This window comes from Bemisia tabaci, chromosome 8, assembly GCF_918797505.1.
Source record: "Bemisia tabaci chromosome 8, PGI_BMITA_v3".
In the NCBI taxonomy this organism is placed as follows: Eukaryota; Metazoa; Arthropoda; class Insecta; order Hemiptera; family Aleyrodidae; genus Bemisia; species Bemisia tabaci.
The window spans coordinates 34,185,968-34,206,378 of record NC_092800.1 but is presented as its reverse complement, the minus strand read 5'-3'; the positions used below and the strand labels follow the sequence as shown (position 1 = coordinate 34,206,378).

Sequence of the window (20,411 nt, the reverse complement as noted above, 5' to 3'; positions counted from 1 at the left end):
CAATACTTCCGAGGTGATATAGTTGCTCAGAGCGCCTTCAAGAGTATCGACTTGACTTGACGGCAGAAGACCACGATTGCCGCCGATATTACACTCTAACGCGTGCGTAGTTACACATTTTCTCATCACCGACAGTGAATTAAAAAACATCCATACCTCAATTTGCGACGTTGCAACTTTTTCACTGCCTATTTTGAACCAGTAAACACTTTAAAATCTGGCACGATTTTTCCAAGATACAATAAAATATATTATTTGAATATGCTGCTAGCGAACTGATAATAACAGTGCGATTGTTCAATTTGAATGTTTCATTTACGTCTATTGTCTAAATAGTCCAGGCGCCTGGTAAGTCTGCCTGGAATTTTGGGTACACAGCGATTTTTTTTTGGTTACTTTATGTTTTTTGGGTCGCTGAATCCGAATCTGAAGTTTCCTACCGCGTATCTGGTGAGCCTTTTCCGCCATTTTGAAAAAATGGCCTAAAAAGGCCATTTTTTGCGGGTTTTTTTTTTGTATAGCGGCTACGCATGAGAAAAAGTCCAGGATTTAGTTAATGTTTTGAATAGCTGACGAAATTTGGAAGAACATGGTATATAAATACTCTGTGATTGCTCAAAAATTGAGGAACCTCGGATCTCGGAACTTTGGAACGCTTCGGAACTTGGCTGACCGCGGCGCGCCGGATCGCGCGTTGACGGGTGCGCCGCGAAAACGTGAATGGGCGCGATGTTCACGATGCTGTATCTTCCTCAAATTTTAAGCAAATGTAGCATATGTATTCACCATTTTCTTCCAAATTATGTCAGCTATTCAAAACATTAACTAAATCCGGGACTTTCTCTCATGCGTAGCCGCTATATCAAGAAACCCGCAAAAAAAGGCCTTTTTAGGCAATTTTTTCATACTGGCGGCAAATTCACCCCAGATACGTGTAAGGAAATTTCAGATTCGGATTCAGCTACACAAAAAACATAAAGTAAGCCAAAAAAATCGCTGTGTACCCGAAATTCCAGGTAGTCTCATTTTTAGCTACCAGGCGCCTGGACTATTATTCCATAAGCTATTAAATACAGCGATTCCTTTCGAGTTCTACTTATATTTTTTTTTTAAATCTGCAGGTATCGCAAATCTTTCCGCTCGGTCAATAAAATAAATCTCGATCGGTCTGATTCAATTTTGAGCTTATAAAGAGAAGTCTAATTGTGATTTCTTGAGGGATAACCAATTTTGACAATGTGAATAAATGAAGGGTGATTTTTTTTTCCATTTTTGCAAATTCAAAAATAGTTCTTAAAAATATCTCTCAAAAATGTCCTGTAATCTGTGTTTTTAATAAGAAATAAGAGCGAAGAATATATTTTTAAATAGCGCACTTGAGATGAGAGCCATGTACTCGCAGTTTCACCATGGATATGAATGACCATTCATATCCATGGGCGATAAACGGTCCTTTCCGTCCGGCTCCGCTCCGGACCTCGAGGTCCTGCATTCTGTCCCTGCAATGAGGGCCCTTCAGTTGGAAAAATTGAGATGCGGACTTACTTGCACAACTTAACGCCATCCTAGCTCGATATCATTCGACGGATACAAGCGTAAACCAAAAAACTATCACTGAAAAAAGAAAAGATCGAAGAAAACTGAGCAGCACTTCGGTAACTTTATCAACTTTAACAGTACGGAGGGGAGGGGGAGAGGGGGAAATGATAGCGTGAAAACTGATACTAGCGCACTCTATGTGCAATAATAATTACTATAGCCTAGGGTGTAGAACGCCTTCAATTTCATTTGTTTTTAAACGAGAGTTACGTTCCTGTAGCTCAAGTGGTGTACGCGCAAATTGAAGGCGATTCATAATTGGATTTCTCTATCCTCATATCTGATCGTTTCAGGTTTCGGACTTTCGGGGCTGATTTCTTGTTGTATCAAAAAAGAACACAGTGTGTCGGGGGAAAGTTTGTATTTACCCATTTACCGTGAGTCGTTTCAATTCGAAGTCCCAGTCTACCGTTCAAAAATAAGCGCTACAATTTAAATTGTAACGTATGAAAACGAGGATACCTATTCATCATGGAGCCGGTCCCAAAGAAGACGGCATGTAGTCAAGCGAACGTTGCAGACCAACTACTCAAAAGGCCTACTCCTCATTGGAATAATTATTCTTCTCCTTATCGAGGAAGAATTGCTCTGCAGAAAAAATTTCGCTTCTGCTCTTCAGATAGGGTGTTAGTGCTCAGTGCTCAGTATCAGAAGATTGGAAATTCATGGTTCGTCGACTACTAATACGCATGTCGATGGCTAAAGTCGAAAAATGCGCAAAAATACGCGTCGATCAGTAAGACGTCGCAAATCCCCAGTTGTTGTGTTTCATTTTATTGAGAGAGAAAGTTGTCTATGAATTTTTTAGCGAATCTTCCTCACTCAGTCAAATATTTTCACGAAAAATTTCGAGGAGATATTATGCTTACCTTCCTCCAGGGACGAGCTCTATAGAGCTGGTCCCTACTCCCTCTTAAAGAAAATGCGTGGTCGGTATGATCGGAGCTTTTGGAACGTTGCCATCTGGGGCTGCGCATCCTTTTACTGTAGCCATCGATATGATGGATCATGGATGTTGCAAGTTTAACAAACGGATCTTGGTAGGGTTGCATCGGAGGTTGAGCTCATCATAAAAAATGGTCGTGAAAAAAAAATAATTTAAAAAAAAATCGAGAAACAGCAAGGGTGGAGACATCAGCTCTAAAAATAAAAATTCGCAGTAATTTTGTGTTTAATTTGAGAGACGATATAGCATGGTGGCAGATTAAAAATCGCTCGTGTTTTAATGCTAATCCACATCAGATGTGGTTTTTTTTTTACCGCCTTAACGACTGCTCACAATGAATTATTGTGAAATGAAGATAGTTACTTTCTATTTTTGGAAAAAGGAAAGAATAATATTTCATTATTGCACGACCTTGAACTTGAAGCTAATTCTAGGTGGCGGTAGCCACCCCGGCCCAATCCTAACAAACTTCCCCTAAAAATTTGACGACCAAAAAAATATATTATATCAAGCACAGGAACTCAAAAAAGGAAGTCAACAGCACGCAGTGTTCCCAAGCGGTCTCCCATCTAAGTACTAACTACGCCCGACGTTGCTTAACTTCGGTGATCGGACGAGAACCGGTGCTTTCAACGTGGTATGGCCGTTGACGTAGAAGTTGACAGTTGGAACCGTACATAGGGACGCCCAGCACCTTATTGGCACCCTATTGTTTCTTTTCGTTGATGCCCAATTCTCTAAAACAGCAACAGCTGAAGAGCTCGTTCGTTTCACATCTCAAGATCCTGCTTGCATCGACCAATAACAAACTATCCAGTGCCGTTCTCACTGAAACAGAAGAGAAAAAACGAAAAACCAAAGAGGAAAACCGGAAAAAACAACGAAAAAAAAACAAAAAAAAAAACCCGGAAAAACCAATAGCAAAAAACCAAAAAAATCAAACAGCGAAAAAACCAAAAGAAATGGAGAAAAAACGTCTTGGAATTTTTTTTAAAATATTGTGGGAAATATTTTCAAAACATTGTGAGGAATATTTTAAAATTGTCAAAAATATTTAATCAACTTTGGGGTGATCTCTAAACAGCAGAAAAGGAAAATGTACGTAAATCGAATAAAAAAACGTAAATTTGAGTAAAATAGGAAGCCAACAGCACGCAGTGTTCCCAAGCGGTCTCCCATCTAAGTACTAACTACGCCCGACGTTGCTTAACTTCGGTGATCGGACGAGAACCGGTGCTTTCAACGTGGTATGGCCGTTGGCGAAGGGCGCGCAATTTCAAAACGCACTTAAGGCTCCCGTGCCAAACATTATTGACTCTCGCATAGATACGAGGGTTATTAGAGCTTCACTGAGCAGCCGTAGAGAGGGCGCTGTAAACACAGTTTTGCATCCACCGCGCGAGAAGTTAGCGTTTTGACTTGAGTGGGGTCGACACAACTCACCTTTATCGGGAACTCTTGACTCTCTTCAAATCGCATAAATCTTTCGCCTTTTACTAAAGATTTCCGTGGAGAGGGTCAATTAATGAGTCTAAACCCAATTTTTGGAATGCCTGACGAAAGTCGGGCACATAATCGAACTATCAGCCCTTCCTTGATTAGCCCAATCTCGCACGTACGATTATCTCATAATCAGCTAAGGTTGAAAATTGCAAATCTCAGACATCATCTTTAAATCGTCACCTAAGCGATTCTGGATGACAAAGTGGGTGTCGCTGATGTTTGTCAAATAATTAGGAGAGAGAGAGAGGAAAAAGATTTATTGAACAAAATAACATGAAATCACTTTACGTCTTTTTAAACACAATAAATAGGAAAATGAAAATGGATAGAATGTCGTTCAAGAGAGAAATTGTCACTTAAGCCGTTTCCGAAATAAAATAGGAGCCCTGTTACGTCTCTTATGACTAAAACAATACTTTAAAGTAGCGCGTTACTTAAGCCATTTAAGAAGTAAGACTGTAGTTAAATTCATATACGTCCTTTTTGCAGAAAATTTGTGAAAATATAGTAATGGAAAAGGACTTACGTCGTTTCAAAACAAGGACGTCACTTTAGCCATTTCAGAGGAACCCAACTGAGAGTCATGCATGCAGTCACCTAAGGCCTTTTTTTTATTGGCATCGGACGGTTGAGGGCTTAAGGGCATAAAATAAATTCAAATATAAGCCAAAAATGATAAAACCTAGGGGAGCGAGAAAGTAAAAATTGGTAAATCAAGATTATTTTTACGAGGTAGTCAAAGGTTTGAGGAAAAAGCGACTTTCATTAAATATTGCCCTTTTTTCCAGTTCAACCTTAAAATGAATATAAGCGAATCAATAACATTTCAACATACTTTCGGTATATCTCCAAGGGTCCTTAACCGATCAATGCGTGAATGAAAGTGTTAATGGTTCGCCTTTATATGGGCGAAAATGTTAAAAAAGGGACATTTCAGCGTGGAAAAAGTCGAAAAATCAAGTTCATCATTTCCTCTGGAAGTTGTGTTTCCACAATTCTGCACGATTTCTAGGATCTAAAAACGTGTATGGTCCCAATGTGCACATCTCAGAGGAACAACTGGATCGCATTGAGCAACATGGAACCAGCGCGCTATTAGGTAAAGTGTTTTCATAATCGAGCAACTTCTTCTTTTATTTTAAAAATACTTAAAATTTGTACAGAATTTAAAATTACCATATTTCCAAGGGTATATAATACATACAACTATTCGCGCAAGATGGATGTCCACATTGTATGTATGAAAAATGTAAGACGCGATGCCGAGAGTCGTGAACTCGCAATGTTCTGCTCTAGTTTAAAGCAACTTTACAAATAAGACAAACGCAAACGAACACAATATGGAAATTAAGGGAGGGAAAGGATGCGCGTTAACGACGGCGCAGAGATACAACTATTCGTACTTGATGGACGTCCGTGCTGCATCTGAAAAATTGAAGGCGCGATGGCGCGAAGCGTGAGCTCTCAATGCTCTGCTTTATGCTGTCAATGAAGAGTAGCTCTGATTCGGGAGAAAAGTTTAAAAAAGGCCTGAAGACATCACTCCTACCTTCGGCTGATTACTCACGTAGTGCTTGAAGCACCATTACGAATAAGACAAACGGAAACGAACACAATTAGGAAAAAAAGGGAGGGAAAGGATGCGTGTTTACGACGGCGCAGAGATACAACTATTCGTACTTGATGAACGTCCGTGCTGCATCTGAAAAATCGAAGGCGCGATGACGAGGAGCGTGAGCTCTCAATGCTGTGCTTCACTTTCAATTTTGCAATTATTACTCCGTGCGATCAATAAACTTTGAACCTGAAAATAGCGTAAACTTAACTGCTTCTTTATGGACACGGTTTCTTATGCCTCAGAAAAAAGATTAATAATTCTTGTCTAAAACTTACTACTCCCTCCCGATGAGCGCTCCTCGGAAATGTTCGGTATTACGAATTTTAATGTCGCAAAGAAGGGCTCCGCGTGCTCTAGATTTCGGGTGCAGCAGATTTTTTTTATTTTTTTATCGAAAGTGCAATGTTTAAGAATTTTTTTGGCGGAGAGTTTGGTTTGATACAGCAATTCCATTGGGCGTGGGAAATTTTTGAAAAGAGTATGAAAAAAATGTTTCAAACTCTGTCAATCACTGCAAAATTGTCCGATTTACATTCGGTTTGGACAGGGTGGCTTGTTTTTTTGCGAAAAATTGATTTCTGCAATAAAAAAGTAGGGGTGCCATTTGAAAAGTTCGACTTACGGGTGGGGCACCCCCGCCCCGCGCCCCTCCCGCGGTTTGGGAACATTTCGAATACGCCAAATGGTGTCCCCCTCGATATAAACGAACACGTCTTTTACCGTTTTTCGAAATTCCGACGCGTTCGGCAGATATTCAATGTGGCTCGTTTTTCGTGAGACACCCTGTAGATTACGGAATTTGTCGAGTTTTTTTTAAGTACAAATAAATCTTGATCCAGAGAATACATTTATTATGCCTTGCATAATAGAGTTTCTCCACTGTATTAAAAAAAAAAATTGAAAAAATAAAAATATTAAAAAAAAAAATTGAAAAAATAAAAATATTAAAAAAAAAAATTGAAAAAATAAAAATATTTCAACCAAATACTGTGTCTGTAGATTGTTGTTATTTCACTCAATAAAATAAAAAAAAAAGATTGAAAAAATAAAAATATTAAAAAAATGAAAAAATAAAAAAAATAAATAAAAAATTGAAAAATTTAAAAAAAATTAAAAAAATTAAAAAGTAAAGTAAAATAATAAAAACCAAAAAAATTGCAACGCTGTATTTCGGAAACCAGATTTAAACTCAAGCTAGATTTTTTACTGGAGGCTTGTCTAATCATGAGGTTTCATTTAAGCTGCATACGAATGAACTCCCCGAGTTTAAAAAAAGGGGCCATTTTTTGGGAGGCTCTACATGCTAATAAAGATAGGTAATAAATATTCTTCATAATTATCGAGAAGAACCTATACCAGAATGGCAAATATTTTTTGCTTCCCACTACAAAATTGCTAATTTCAAAGGAAAATAATTGTGGGAATTTTAAATTCTGTACAAATTTTAAGTATTTTTAAAATAAAAGAAGAAGTTGCTCGATTATGAAAACACTTTACCTAATAGCGCGCTGGTTCCATGTTGCTCAATGCGATCCAGTTGTTCCTCTGAGATGTGCACATTGGGACCATACACGTTTTTAGATCCTAGAAATCGTGCAGAATTGTGGAAACACAACTTCCAGAGGAAATGATGAACTTGATTTTTCGACTTTTTCCACGCTGAAATGTCCCTTTTTTAACATTTTCGCCCATATAAAGGCGAACCATTAACACTTTCATTCACGCATTGATCGGTTAAGGACCCTTGGAGATATACCGAAAGTATGTTGAAATGTTATTGATTCGCTTATATTCATTTTAAGGTTGAACTGGAAAAAAGGGCAATATTTAATGAAAGTCGCTTTTTCCTCAAACCTTTGACTACCTCGTAAAAATAATCTTGATTTACCAATTTTTACTTTCTCGCTCCCCTAGGTTTTATCATTTTTGGCTTATATTTGAATTTATTTTATGCCCTTAAGCCCTCAACCGTCCGATGCCAATAAAAAAAAGGCCTTAGGTGACTGCATGCATGACTCTCAGTTGGGTTCCTCTGAAATGGCTAAAGTGACGTCCTTGTTTTGAAACGACGTAAGTCCTTTTCCATTACTATATTTTCACAAATTTTCTGCAAAAAGGACGTATATGAATTTAACTACAGTCTTACTTCTTAAATGGCTTAAGTAACGCGCTACTTTAAAGTATTGTTTTAGTCATAAGAGACGTAACAGGGCTCCTATTTTATTTCGGAAACGGCTTAAGTGACAATTTCTCTCTTGAACGACATTCTATCCATTTTCATTTTCCTATTTATTGTGTTTAAAAAGACGTAAAGTGATTTCATGTTATTTTGTTCAATAAATCTTTTTCCTCTCTCTCTCTCCTAATTATTTGACAAACATCAGCGACACCCACTTTGTCATCCAGAATCGCTTAGGTGACGATTTAAAGATGATGTCTGAGATTTGCAATTTTCAACCTTAGCTGATTATGAGATAATCGTACGTGCGAGATTGGGCTAATCAAGGAAGGGCTGATAGTTCGATTATGTGCCCGACTTTCGTCAGGCATTCCAAAAATTGGGTTTAGACTCATTAATTGACCCTCTCCACGGAAATCTTTAGTAAAAGGCGAAAGATTTATGCGATTTGAAGAGAGTCAAGAGTTCCCGATAAAGGTGAGTTGTGTCGACCCCACTCAAGTCAAAACGCTAACTTCTCGCGCGGTGGATGCAAAACTGTGTTTACAGCGCCCTCTCTACGGCTGCTCAGTGAAGCTCTAATAACCCTCGTATCTATGCGAGAGTCAATAATGTTTGGCACGGGAGCCTTAAGTGCGTTTTGAAATTGCGCGCCCTTCGCCAACGGCCATACCACGTTGAAAGCACCGGTTCTCGTCCGATCACCGAAGTTAAGCAACGTCGGGCGTAGTTAGTACTTAGATGGGAGACCGCTTGGGAACACTGCGTGCTGTTGGCTTCCTATTTTACTCAAATTTACGTTTTTTTATTCGATTTACGTACATTTTCCTTTTCTGCTGTTTAGAGATCACCCCAAAGTTGATTAAATATTTTTGACAATTTTAAAATATTCCTCACAATGTTTTGAAAATATTTCCCACAATATTTTAAAAAAAATTCCAAGACGTTTTTCTCCATTTCTTTTGGTTTTTCGCTGTTTGATTTTTTTGGTTTTTTGCTATTGGTTTTTCCGGGGTTTTTTTTTGTTTTTTTCGTTGTTTTTTCCGGTTTTCCTCTTTGGTTTTTCGTTTTTTCTCTTCTGTTTCAGTGAGAACGGCACTGGATAGTTTGTTATTGGTCGATGCAAGCAGGATCTTGAGATGTGAAACGAACGAGCTCTTCAGCTGTTGCTGTTTTAGAGAATTGGGCATCAACGAAAAGAAACAATAGGGTGCCAATAAGGTGCTGGGCGTCCCTATGTACGGTTCCAACTGTCAACTTCTACGTCAACGGCCATACCACGTTGAAAGCACCGGTTCTCGTCCGATCACCGAAGTTAAGCAACGTCGGGCGTAGTTAGTACTTAGATGGGAGACCGCTTGGGAACACTGCGTGCTGTTGACTTCCTTTTTTGAGTTCCTGTGCTTGATATAATATATTTTTTTGGTCGTCAAATTTTTAGGGGAAGTTTGTTAGGATTGGGCCGGGGTGGCTACCGCCACCTAGAATTAGCTTCAAGTTCAAGGTCGTGCAATAATGAAATATTATTCTTTCCTTTTTCCAAAAATAGAAAGTAACTATCTTCATTTCACAATAATTCATTGTGAGCAGTCGTTAAGGCGGTAAAAAAAAAACCACATCTGATGTGGATTAGCATTAAAACACGAGCGATTTTTAATCTGCCACCATGCTATATCGTCTCTCAAATTAAACACAAAATTACTGCGAATTTTTATTTTTAGAGCTGATGTCTCCACCCTTGCTGTTTCTCGATTTTTTTTTAAATTATTTTTTTTTCACGACCATTTTTTATGATGAGCTCAACCTCCGATGCAACCCTACCAAGATCCGTTTGTTAAACTTGCAACATCCATGATCCATCATATCGATGGCTACAGTAAAAGGATGCGCAGCCCCAGATGGCAACGTTCCAAAAGCTCCGATCATACCGACCACGCATTTTCTTTAAGAGGGAGTAGGGACCAGCTCTATAGAGCTCGTCCCTGGAGGAAGGTAAGCATAATATCTCCTCGAAATTTTTCGTGAAAATATTTGACTGAGTGAGGAAGATTCGCTAAAAAATTCATAGACAACTTTCTCTCTCAATAAAATGAAACACAACAACTGGGGATTTGCGACGTCTTACTGATCGACGCGTATTTTTGCGCATTTTTCGACTTTAGCCATCGACATGCGTATTAGTAGTCGACGAACCATGAATTTCCAATCTTCTGATACTGAGCACTGAGCACTAACACCCTATCTGAAGAGCAGAAGCGAAATTTTTTCTGCAGAGCAATTCTTCCTCGATAAGGAGAAGAATAATTATTCCAATGAGGAGTAGGCCTTTTGAGTAGTTGGTCTGCAACGTTCGCTTGACTACATGCCGTCTTCTTTGGGACCGGCTCCATGATGAATAGGTATCCTCGTTTTCATACGTTACAATTTAAATTGTAGCGCTTATTTTTGAACGGTAGACTGGGACTTCGAATTGAAACGACTCACGGTAAATGGGTAAATACAAACTTTCCCCCGACACACTGTGTTCTTTTTTGATACAACAAGAAATCAGCCCCGAAAGTCCGAAACCTGAAACGATCAGATATGAGGATAGAGAAATCCAATTATGAATCGCCTTCAATTTGCGCGTACACCACTTGAGCTACAGGAACGTAACTCTCGTTTAAAAACAAATGAAATTGAAGGCGTTCTACACCCTAGGCTATAGTAATTATTATTGCACATAGAGTGCGCTAGTATCAGTTTTCACGCTATCATTTCCCCCTCTCCCCCTCCCCTCCGTACTGTTAAAGTTGACAAAGTTACCGAAGTGCTGCTCAGTTTTCTTCGATCTTTTCTTTTTTCAGTGATAGTTTTTTGGTTTACGCTTGTATCCGTCGAATGATATCGAGCTAGGATGGCGTTAAGTTGTGCAAGTAAGTCCGCATCTCAATTTTTCCAACTGAAGGGCCCTCATTGCAGGGACAGAATGCAGGACCTCGAGGTCCGGAGCCGTGCCGGACGCCAACGCCGGTTCAGTGCCTACAGACACATATGTTTTTCCTGAATCCTTCTCCAGAAAAATATATGATTTCCATGCTGCAAGCTGTTGATCAGCTTAATCTAAAAATATGTCTGTGTCTCTGCAGGGAAGCGTTCCTGTTTTGCTCTTTTGAATCACTTTAACCAAATGCAATTTGAGGTTAGGATCTGCGTCTGGTCATTGAGCATCCGTAATTTTCTAATGATAATGATCAGAATATGTAGACTCTAGATGTGGGTGAATCAACGGTTTCGATGGAGCCTCTAACATATACACCAATAACTCATGGTTCCTGTAAAGGTACCTATCTCTGTCAGGATATTGTGGATGCTAACGGGAAAGCTCAACTTGTTGTTAGTGGTTCGAACTAGGAAGGCTCCTAAGCACAGGGCATTTTTTTATCCTCTCATACCAGGCTCCTGGCAAGATGGAGCAGTCTTCCCTCAATCTGATGATCTTTATCATTTGGCTCTATAGACAACGATACTTACCAATTGATAACTCAAACGCATTGCTTATTAATGCTTGGACCACCCTCTGAGATTATTATCAAGTGCGGTGCCAGTATTTGTTTCCTATAATGATTGCTAGGGAGGACCAACTATTGATTCATAATATGTATTTCTTTAAATCTTATTAAATTTCTATGAGGATGCAGAATTTCTCCTCTTTCAGCTGATTTTCTGAAGAAGATTTACAATTTTTAGTGAAATTTTTAGAAGCACTGCTCCCAGTCAGTCACTGAAAGACTTGATTATCTTTTCCATTTATATCTTTTTTGTTGTCATGTTTCACCCAAGTCTGGCTGTTATTGTTTCTTGCTATTTTTGTTAAAATCTATTGTATTAATAGATGAGGGAAGAATACTTTTTTTTGGCTGGAGCTATGTAGTGCTTGTCACTCTTTTACCCTAATATCTAGTAAGAATCTTTGCAGTCTGAGTTTTCTAGTTGGGTTGTTTGTTATGAAGTATGTATGTTAACCAATTTTTTTAAGTACAAGAATGTAGGTTGAAAATTTCATGGTCATCATCAATTAATTCATTGATTTAAGTAGAAAATTATTGCATATTGCTTTAGCACCAATCTTTGTTGAGAGATTCCTTTGAGTCAACAAAGAAAGGAAAATAGTCAAAATCTTGGAACATTTCCTGTCAATGGAATGTCTCAACTTTTTCTACATATAAGCATTGACTGATATTCTGATGTATTTGTGTTTTACAAACAGTCTCGAACGAAGTTCCTGAACAGCCTGTAGTGTCGCCTGTGTCAGGGTCTGTTTTTGAAAGACGGCTAATCGAGAAGTACATCAATGAAAATGGAATCGATCCCACTAATGGAAAAGAGCTCACAGTAGATCAGCTGATCGAAATCAAAGGTGAGTATTATTACTGAAAGCTTTTGAGCCTATAGTAAGCAAATTATTTGGAAACAATTGATCTACGACAGGTTGCCATAGCAACCATTGTAACTGTCACAAGCTGGCCTTGCTCCAATAAAAATTTTGTTACAGAAGTTCTGTCAGTAATTTCTTGCCCTGATATGATAGAAAGTAGCAACAGAGGAAAGTCTTCAATTGCCATTGTGAACTTCAAGGGTGGGTTTACTGCGCCAACATGGAAAATTTAGGAGTTGCTCACTTGATAAATAGTTTGAAAATTCCAATGTACTTTCTCTAAAGTTCTCAAACTTTACATTGTGTAAAAATAAGAATGTACCTACACTGTATTTCTACACAGAGGATTTGACAAATTAGCCTTGCAATGATGAGCATCAGACATACTGTCTGCCACCTTACATTCAGAATAGAAGCAATTTACTCAGACCCCCGAGGGTTTCTAGGGATTAAACCTACATGATATTTTTTCTTAGGTAACAAAGTAATCCTCTCACTCAACTTCCATCAAAGCAAATTCTCTAAAATTTTATTTCGTCATTATTTATCATCTTCTGAAACAAGTACCAACGTCACTTTCTTAAATGGTGTGTCTTTAAAAGCATCTTTCTTATATGACATAATTGTTCTGAATATTTTTTTAATTTCTAAGAAAACTAACCATTCGAATTCTTCAGAAGTTACTTATCAATTACTAGAACTAAGTTTGGACTTTTCAGTAATTTGTGTAGTGAAAACACTGTAATGCTTCAACAATTACCTATGTGAAACGCAAAATCAAGCTTAACTAGGAAAGGTGTTTTTTAGTATGAGGAAACTTACCAATTGTTTGTTTTTTCAGTAAACGCGGTTGTGAAGCCACCTTCTGCCACAAGTATTCCAGCAATTTTAAAAACACTTCAAGATGAATGGGATGCTGTGATGCTGCACAGTTTCACACAGAGGCAGCAACTACAGACAGCTCGGCAAGAGCTCAGCCACGCTCTTTACCAGCACGATGCTGCCTGTCGAGTCATCAGTAGGCTGACCAAGGAAGTTACCGCTGCTCGTGAGGCCTTAGCAACATTAAAACCACAAGCTGGTATTATGACACCCAACCCAACAACAATACCCCAACCGGTAAGTTTACCATGTTTGAACCGTCATAATGTTGAATTGCTTGGAGGAAAAGAATGAAAATTTCAATATTCCTTCAACATTCTTTCAAATTTTACCATAATATTTAGCAATTTTCAAGTAGTAAACTCTTTTAAATACTTGTGAGTCATTAGTGCTCTCTATTAAGAGTATATTTTCAAATTTTAAGTCCCAAGTACCCAAAGGAATAAAGGAAAAAATAAGGAAGAGCAAAGCTTGTTGTCCAATTTATATAAGAACCTAAATTTTGATGTCTAACCTTAGGAAGATCAGCACATCTTTGAGGTCCTATGCTCTGGAATTAACCTGAGTAAAATTCAAAACTATCTAAAAATCAAAATAAGTTTTTTTTTTTTTTTTTTAAGGGAAAAAAAAGTCTAAACTCCTAAAGGAATATCTAAAGCCTTCCAGACTTACTAGGTGTTTCAAAAGAAGTTGATGGAGGTCAAATTCCACTAATAATGTATGTAGGTAACAAAAACTGGTGTTAGCAGCTTCAGACAAAAGATTAAAGTAATTATCCAGGGCACTCGTTAATGTCTAGCATTCCATAATATCACTTACTCTCTTATTTTCTGTTTCCAACCATTCTTGCAGGCTATTGCTGCGGAGGCAGGTGGTGTGGCTGATCAACCAACAGAACAGGCAGGCATGACTGCTGACATCATCCAAAAACTGCAAGACAAAGCTACAATTTTAACACAAGAACGTAAGAAGCGTGGTCGCACAGTCCCAGAAGAACTCGTGTCCTCTGAATCACTACGCAGCTTTAAGACTCTTGCCTCTCACCCGGTAAAATTTTGTTTTCTTTAAGTGAGCAAATTATTGAAGAAGTATTTGATTAAGAGAAGCATAAAAAATAAGAATTGCTCTTCAAGAAAATTTTTTGGCCCCCTTTATTGTGTGATTCAGTAGTGAATGTCGGTTGTGCTAAACAACGTCTACAAGGAATATGCACTCACTCTGTTTCGACAAAGATTTTCTATTAAATACTGAAATCTTGTACAAAGAATCACTCCATTCTAATTTTTTCTGTAGTTTTATCCAGGAACTAAGTAATTGTTTTTGTGGAGTCAAAAAGAGCTAACTTTTCCTTCAGAGTGTGCAAGTAATAACAATTACTTTTTTCGTTCTTGACTTTGTAAGTCCACACTTTTTTAATATTTACTAAAGGTTTTAGTCTTTCATAATTTTTGTAAAATTGAGTGTCAAATGCTGTAGAACGGTCTATTTTATTACCATAGAGTATCAATGAACATGTCTGTGTCTAATTTTAGGGTCTGCACAGTGCTGGTATTCCGGGAATCTTATCATTGGATGTACATGCTGCTGATACAAGTAAAATTCTCACTGGTGGAAATGACCGCAACGCAACTGTATTCAACAAAGATACCGAACAAATTGTAGCGATATTGAAAGGTCACACGAAGAAAGTCACTCGTGTTATTTATCATCCAGAGGAGGTAATATGTCCATTCTTTACTTGAGAGAAAATATTTCTAAATATACTGCACCTTTTTTTTTTTTTCACTTGACATTTTTTGAAAAGTATCTTGCGTCTATCTTATCATACTTCCTGTTGGAAACAAAACTAACTAAATACTGGTATAGATAGAGGACACCATCAGAATCAAATTATATGAAAAGAAGCATCCAGGTAATGTACGACATTTAAGATGCGCAAGTTGGCAATCAAAGGAGGTGCAACGATCCATCAAGGGAACTCGGATCTGATTTCTTTTGTCTGATTGCTTTGCTATCCTCTGTTGTTGCTAACTTGTGTATTTTACTTCCATCCTAAAGTGCTGTAGGTACTACAAACGGATTGTGATTCCATACATGAGTTGTTCAGACAGAGTGTTGGTGATTTTGCCCATCTGGTTTAAAATTCAGTCTAACTGGAATTCTTATCACAGATAGAAATTCATACAAGGACAATATTCCCCTGTAGAGGAATGCTGCTTGGTGCAACATTACTCGTGACCAATCAGAAAGGCAATATTAGTTGCATTTCGGGTCCAATTGGACCCATTTTTTGTGGAGCGTAAATTTTGTCACTTTTACACTGAATTTTAACATTGATTGGCAAAATAAACACTCTGTTTTCAGTTCTGTACCTTAAATGGCCCAAGCGGCACGCTGAAATATCAAAATTCCCAGACTTTAACCCTCTCCCCAGACTTGAGCAAATGAAAAAAAAAAACGTGTTAAAATTAGAGTTCGAAATTTTTTATTCCTAACTAAGCTGTAGCATTTTTTATTCTTTTTAAGTGATTTCAAAGTGTTTACTTCCTTTTGCTCTACCCTCATTATGCGACTTTTACTTTTTTTTAGGATATTGTAATCACAGCCTCCCCAGATTGTACGATTCGAGTTTGGGATGTGCCCCACTCTCAGTTGATGCAAGTCCTGCGAGCTCACGACACGCCCATCACTGGTCTCTCAATCCATCCTACCGGGGATTATGTCCTCTCAACATCGACAGATCAACACTGGGCATTCTCTGATATCCGAACTGGTAGCCTCTTGACTAAAGTAAGTATTTAATTTTCAAATCTGCCCTCCAGATTTTTCAATTTATATTTAAATGGTTTTAGGAGAAAACAGACCAAGAGCAATTATTTTCTCCTAGTGGAACGGCAAATTACAAAGCCAGCAAAAAAAGACTAGGTAGATAAATTTTAAACGGAACTTTTGACTTACTTTTTTTTTGTATTTGACAACAAAATACTTTTACAACTATACAAAATTGATGCTCTAGGAATTTTTCAAAGTTTGGCAATGGCACATTGCCAAATACACAAATATTTAGTGAAAATTTTGAGCTACTTTCAATGAGGAAATCTACCATTGGAGACTTCTGTTTGTGATGTACAAATATGTAGTATGTCGTGTCATTCAAATTTGAATCTGTTTTCCTCCTTGTATCTGCGTTTGTCTGTGCTCCAATTGAAGAACCCAGTCACCTGACCAGATCACTAGACAAAATTGGTGAATGAAGTAATATAAGTATAATAATTGGTGATAAAGTTTAAATTTTTAATATTTGTAAGTTCTTGATTGACAATGAAGAGTAAGGCATTTAAGTTCAATCAAGGGTGCTTGATTGTTTTAGGTTGCTGATGAATCATCGGGACCCTTAACAACAACACAATTTCACCCTGATGGTTTGATCTTTGGAACTGGAACGACAGATTCATTGGTGAAGATTTGGGATTTGAAAGAACAGTCAAACGTTGCCAATTTCCAAGGTTTGTCTTCTGTCATACTATCATGGTTTTCTTGAGCAATTTGAAATTTTCATGGAAATCATAGCTCTGAGGGAATTCTATTTTTGACGGGCTTTCATTTGGATGAAGGAAAATCCAAAATAGTAATTTGATGTCAATTTTTGGACACTTTTCTCTGAAACCGTAAAACTTATTATAATATTGATGGTGTATCTCAACTGCAACGTTTTAAAAATCTTTGGTTATGTTTTACTTTCTTCAAGAAAAAATAGTCAAAATGTTTCTTGCAATCATTGTCACTTTTTTAGGATGAGTGATAAAAACTCACAGAAAGTTTCAGTAAAAGTTGTCTGTTGGTTTTTCTTTAAAAAAAAAAATAATAAATGGGCAAAGACTTTAAATGTTGCAATCTGAGTTACGTTCACTTCACCTGTAACATGACATCCCTATGTTATTTGTAGCATTTGATTTCCTTGCTGTGCATACACTCTTGAGAACATTAGTGTTTACAATCATTGTTGAAACATTTTCCTCATTTGTGAGTAAGCAGAGAGACAGAAGCCGAAGTTGATGGAAAATTGTTTAATTTTTGTCAAATCGGACTGAAAAATAGACTTTCGAAGTTTCAATTGAAAATTCTCTCTCGAGTCCAATATGTAGAATGAATTGCAAGCGGCTTAGTTCTTTTTTGCGCCAATAGAGAGCATAAAGTTGCACTATACACTTGCAGTTTCTAGCTGTGAACATGCCAGATTTAAATTTCTAATAGCTTTCACTCCGAATAAAATTTCTCGATTTGCAAATTTCAAACTGTCGTAATTTGGTTTGGTTTAACTTTTTTTCTCAAAATATATGTAAAACAATCCTCGAGTGGTTGTATTTAGTAACTTAATTTTAATTACTTATTGACTGATGTCCCTTCTTCCTGGACAATGCTATTAAGCGATTCTAGTTACACAGGGACTAAAATTGGATCCAAAGACATAATTGATGGACACCGCCCTAATATCTGATAATTTTTCAGGACATTCTGGACCCATCACTGCCATTTCCTTCTCAGAAAACGGTTACTACTTAGCGACAGCTGCTGATGATGCGTGCGTCAAATTATGGGATTTAAGGAAATTGAAAAATTTCAAAACTCTACAGTTAGATGAAGGCTATGAAATCAAGGATCTCTGCTTTGATCAGAGCGGTACCTACCTTGCAGTTGCCAGTGCAGATGTTAAGTAAGTACCAAGTTTTGACTCTAACACCTGTTATATTCAAAAGGCCCAGTGAGAGACATTTTCGTGTTAAACCATCTTAAACCAGGTAGTGGAACATTTTTGTAAAAATTATGCTAAGGTCTATAAGAAGAAAGTACATGATAGTAACATTGTCATACTCTAATGATCCGCTTATGTTCAAGAAATGTAGTTGTGAAGCAATCCTGGGCATTCCGTTTCCAAGTTTTATCACATGGTGATTGAAGCCACCTTTTGACATAACTTTGTACCCATTATTAAGTTATTGAAAACCCATGAAACCTCGATTTTCTCATGAAAGTTTCTTGTTCATATTAATGAATAAAAATCATGCGGGTGAGAATATTTTGTAATTTTACGTGTTTTTTGCTTTTTTCAGTGAAAAATATTTCTTTTTCTTCTCTCATGTGAATTCTTACTTTATTCTGGGGTGTTTTTTTACAGGATTTTCTTGTGCAAACAGTGGCAAGAACTCAAGTCCTTCAATGATCACACTGCTCTAGCAACTGGAGTACGTTTCGGTAAACATGCACAGTTCATCGTTTCAGCCAGTATGGACAGAACGTTGAAAATTTATGGCCTCTAGATGGATTCTAGCTGCTTTCTTAGGATGTTGTATTCAATTCTTTGTACAGTTGATGTGTCATCTCGAAGACTGAAGACTGCTGGAGTCGTTAAATGTGAAACAAGTAAATTGAATAGTCAATGGAATAAAACAAGGATACTTCATAAACAAAGCGTGTGTATTAAAAACACCCATTCAAGAGAATGTCCTAATATTTTCTTAATGAAAGTATTGATTGTAATGCTTGACAAGACTATGTATAGTGATTCTCAGCGTAGCCCCTGAAAATTGCACACGGAGATAGATGTGGTGTACAAAATAGATTTCATTTTATCAAACGACAGATTTTTGTAGAGTCCATTCTTTTATCCAAATATAGAAGAGATACCATGGTACCAGATGTAAATTTTTCACCAAAATTTTCATTTTTATGACGGGTTACATGATCTGTTTCATCAGATAAATGGACCAGTAGACAAGGTAAGAATTTAAGTATGCTGATACATGTTTCCTAAACATAATTTTACAAAGAGCGAAAATAACTGAATTAAATTTTTAGCAAGATAATAACGTTTTTTTATGCATGAATTCAAACTGCCCACTTATGGAAACAAAGTAACCTTCTTGAGTTAATCGCACACTGAGCATTCCCGCAATAATGGTCTCTACGATTTGAAAATGTAACAGCCTTTAGCTCAGCTATAGCAAGTTGTTGACACTTTGAGCAACACAGGGTGGGAAAGGAACAACGCTCGATTGAGAAGCCTGCCAAAACCGTTGTGCGCTATTTGACTTACATAGAGTATTGTTTTTCTTGTGTGCTGGCAATTCAAATTTCCTGTAACCAAATTATGTATAATACAAACGTTAATATCTTAGTTAAGAGTTGATTTCAGTCATTTTCGTCTTGCAAATTGTGTTCTACGGGATTTTGGTTTAGAACCATACATCAGAATGTGTAAATCTGTACCTTATCTACTGGTCCATTCTGCAACTTCAAATGTATAGGCAGTCGTTTATTTAATTTTTTCTGTTGAGTCGGTTCATTCCATAAATTGAAAGTTCAGATTTTGCGTAAAGCCCAAAAAAGCTTTCGCCGATTATAACTGACTTTTAAAGTTCTTGCTGAATGCCTTGAATGTGTGGGCCAGGCTTTATATTGCAAGAGAAATTCAATACTTGCAGTGAAAGAAAATAGAAATCACTTCTTTTACCTTTAGTGTTGGGTGTAAAAAAAGAAAATAATATTGAATCAGGAAGGAAACTCAAAATGACGAACTTGAGAGTGTAATTAATTCAAAGGTTTGTTGAATCGTCATCAAATGATCGTGATCTATAAATCCTTATCTTAGCAATGCTATTTATTGATCAAGGTCATTCCATAACAATTCAATAATCGACTTGTAGCCTCTTTATCACAGATCTTTTCAGAAATTAATATCTTTTTCATTTGCAAAGGTATTTTCCCTAGGGTTTGTTGCATTACTGAGTTGAGCGTAGTCAGATATGTTACTTTAATTTTCAATTTTTGTAAAGTATCAATCAGCTCTGGGATTACCACCAGAGTCTTTCGGCAGGCTTGTCATCAAACATTTGTATGTTCCTACTTGCATTCAAGCCTTGATCTTTTAATTTCAGAACTTGTATTTTTATTGCGCTTGCTTCCTCTGCATGAGTTCTGCAAGTTATCAATTTGTATTCTCATGTGTAAAATTTTTAAAACTGTCTCTTCTTTTGTGAATAAAGTGTATTATTGATTTTTATAAAAACGCACTGATTTAATGTTACCTTTTAGCACCAAGATGCGGACCTCCTCTCCAGTATGTATAACGTTAAAAAAAAGTTCTTAAAATGTACGAGTTGGGAAACCCTTTTTTTCCTTTTCGAAGTAAAATATATGTGATTTACATTTAAAACAGAATTATGACAAAATTGGCATCGAAATGTCATTTAAGTCTGTAAATTACTCA

At 37.1% G+C, this 20,411-nt stretch overlaps 1 protein-coding gene and 6 non-coding genes across 7 annotated transcripts; 4 read left to right on the top strand and 3 right to left on the bottom strand.

Annotated features, from left to right (window-relative positions):
• Positions 1–3,077: 3,077 nt before the first annotated feature.
• LOC140225348 (5S ribosomal RNA) lies at positions 3,078–3,196 on the bottom strand. The gene has a single exon (XR_011900474.1). It is a non-coding gene; the product is annotated as a 5S ribosomal RNA (ribosomal RNA).
• Positions 3,197–3,687: 491 nt separating this feature from the next.
• LOC140225346 (5S ribosomal RNA) lies at positions 3,688–3,806 on the bottom strand. Its single transcript, XR_011900472.1, has one exon. It is a non-coding gene; the product is annotated as a 5S ribosomal RNA (ribosomal RNA).
• A 191-nt stretch (positions 3,807–3,997) lies between these two features.
• On the top strand, positions 3,998–4,116 carry LOC140225343 (U5 spliceosomal RNA). Its single transcript, XR_011900469.1, has one exon. It is a non-coding gene; the product is annotated as a U5 spliceosomal RNA (small nuclear RNA).
• A 4,078-nt stretch (positions 4,117–8,194) lies between these two features.
• On the bottom strand, positions 8,195–8,313 carry LOC140225341 (U5 spliceosomal RNA). Its single transcript, XR_011900467.1, has one exon. It is a non-coding gene; the product is annotated as a U5 spliceosomal RNA (small nuclear RNA).
• A 191-nt stretch (positions 8,314–8,504) lies between these two features.
• Positions 8,505–8,623, top strand: LOC140225342 (5S ribosomal RNA). The gene has a single exon (XR_011900468.1). It is a non-coding gene; the product is annotated as a 5S ribosomal RNA (ribosomal RNA).
• Positions 8,624–9,109: 486 nt separating this feature from the next.
• LOC140225347 (5S ribosomal RNA) lies at positions 9,110–9,228 on the top strand. The gene has a single exon (XR_011900473.1). It is a non-coding gene; the product is annotated as a 5S ribosomal RNA (ribosomal RNA).
• Positions 9,229–10,601: 1,373 nt separating this feature from the next.
• Positions 10,602–20,210, top strand: Prp19 (pre-mRNA processing factor 19). Its single transcript, XM_019041105.2, has 9 exons — positions 10,602–10,760; positions 12,095–12,244; positions 13,104–13,381; positions 13,997–14,191; positions 14,677–14,862; positions 15,734–15,934; positions 16,515–16,650; positions 17,654–17,858; positions 18,321–20,210. Exons 1-9 carry the CDS (start codon positions 10,742–10,744, stop codon positions 18,460–18,462), a joined length of 1,512 nt encoding a protein of 503 aa, XP_018896650.1. The 5' UTR covers positions 10,602–10,741; the 3' UTR covers positions 18,463–20,210.
• The last annotated feature ends 201 nt before the right edge of the window (positions 20,211–20,411 follow it).

Bases quoted from the DNA above. Each gene is read 5' to 3' on its own strand.
- Prp19 (XM_019041105.2), top strand. The intron at 14,192-14,676 runs GTAAAATTTTGT...GTCTAATTTTAG, and splicing joins AGACTCTTGCCTCTCACCCG to GGTCTGCACAGTGCTGGTAT. The intron at 14,863-15,733 runs GTAATATGTCCA...ACTTTTTTTTAG, and splicing joins TTATTTATCATCCAGAGGAG to GATATTGTAATCACAGCCTC.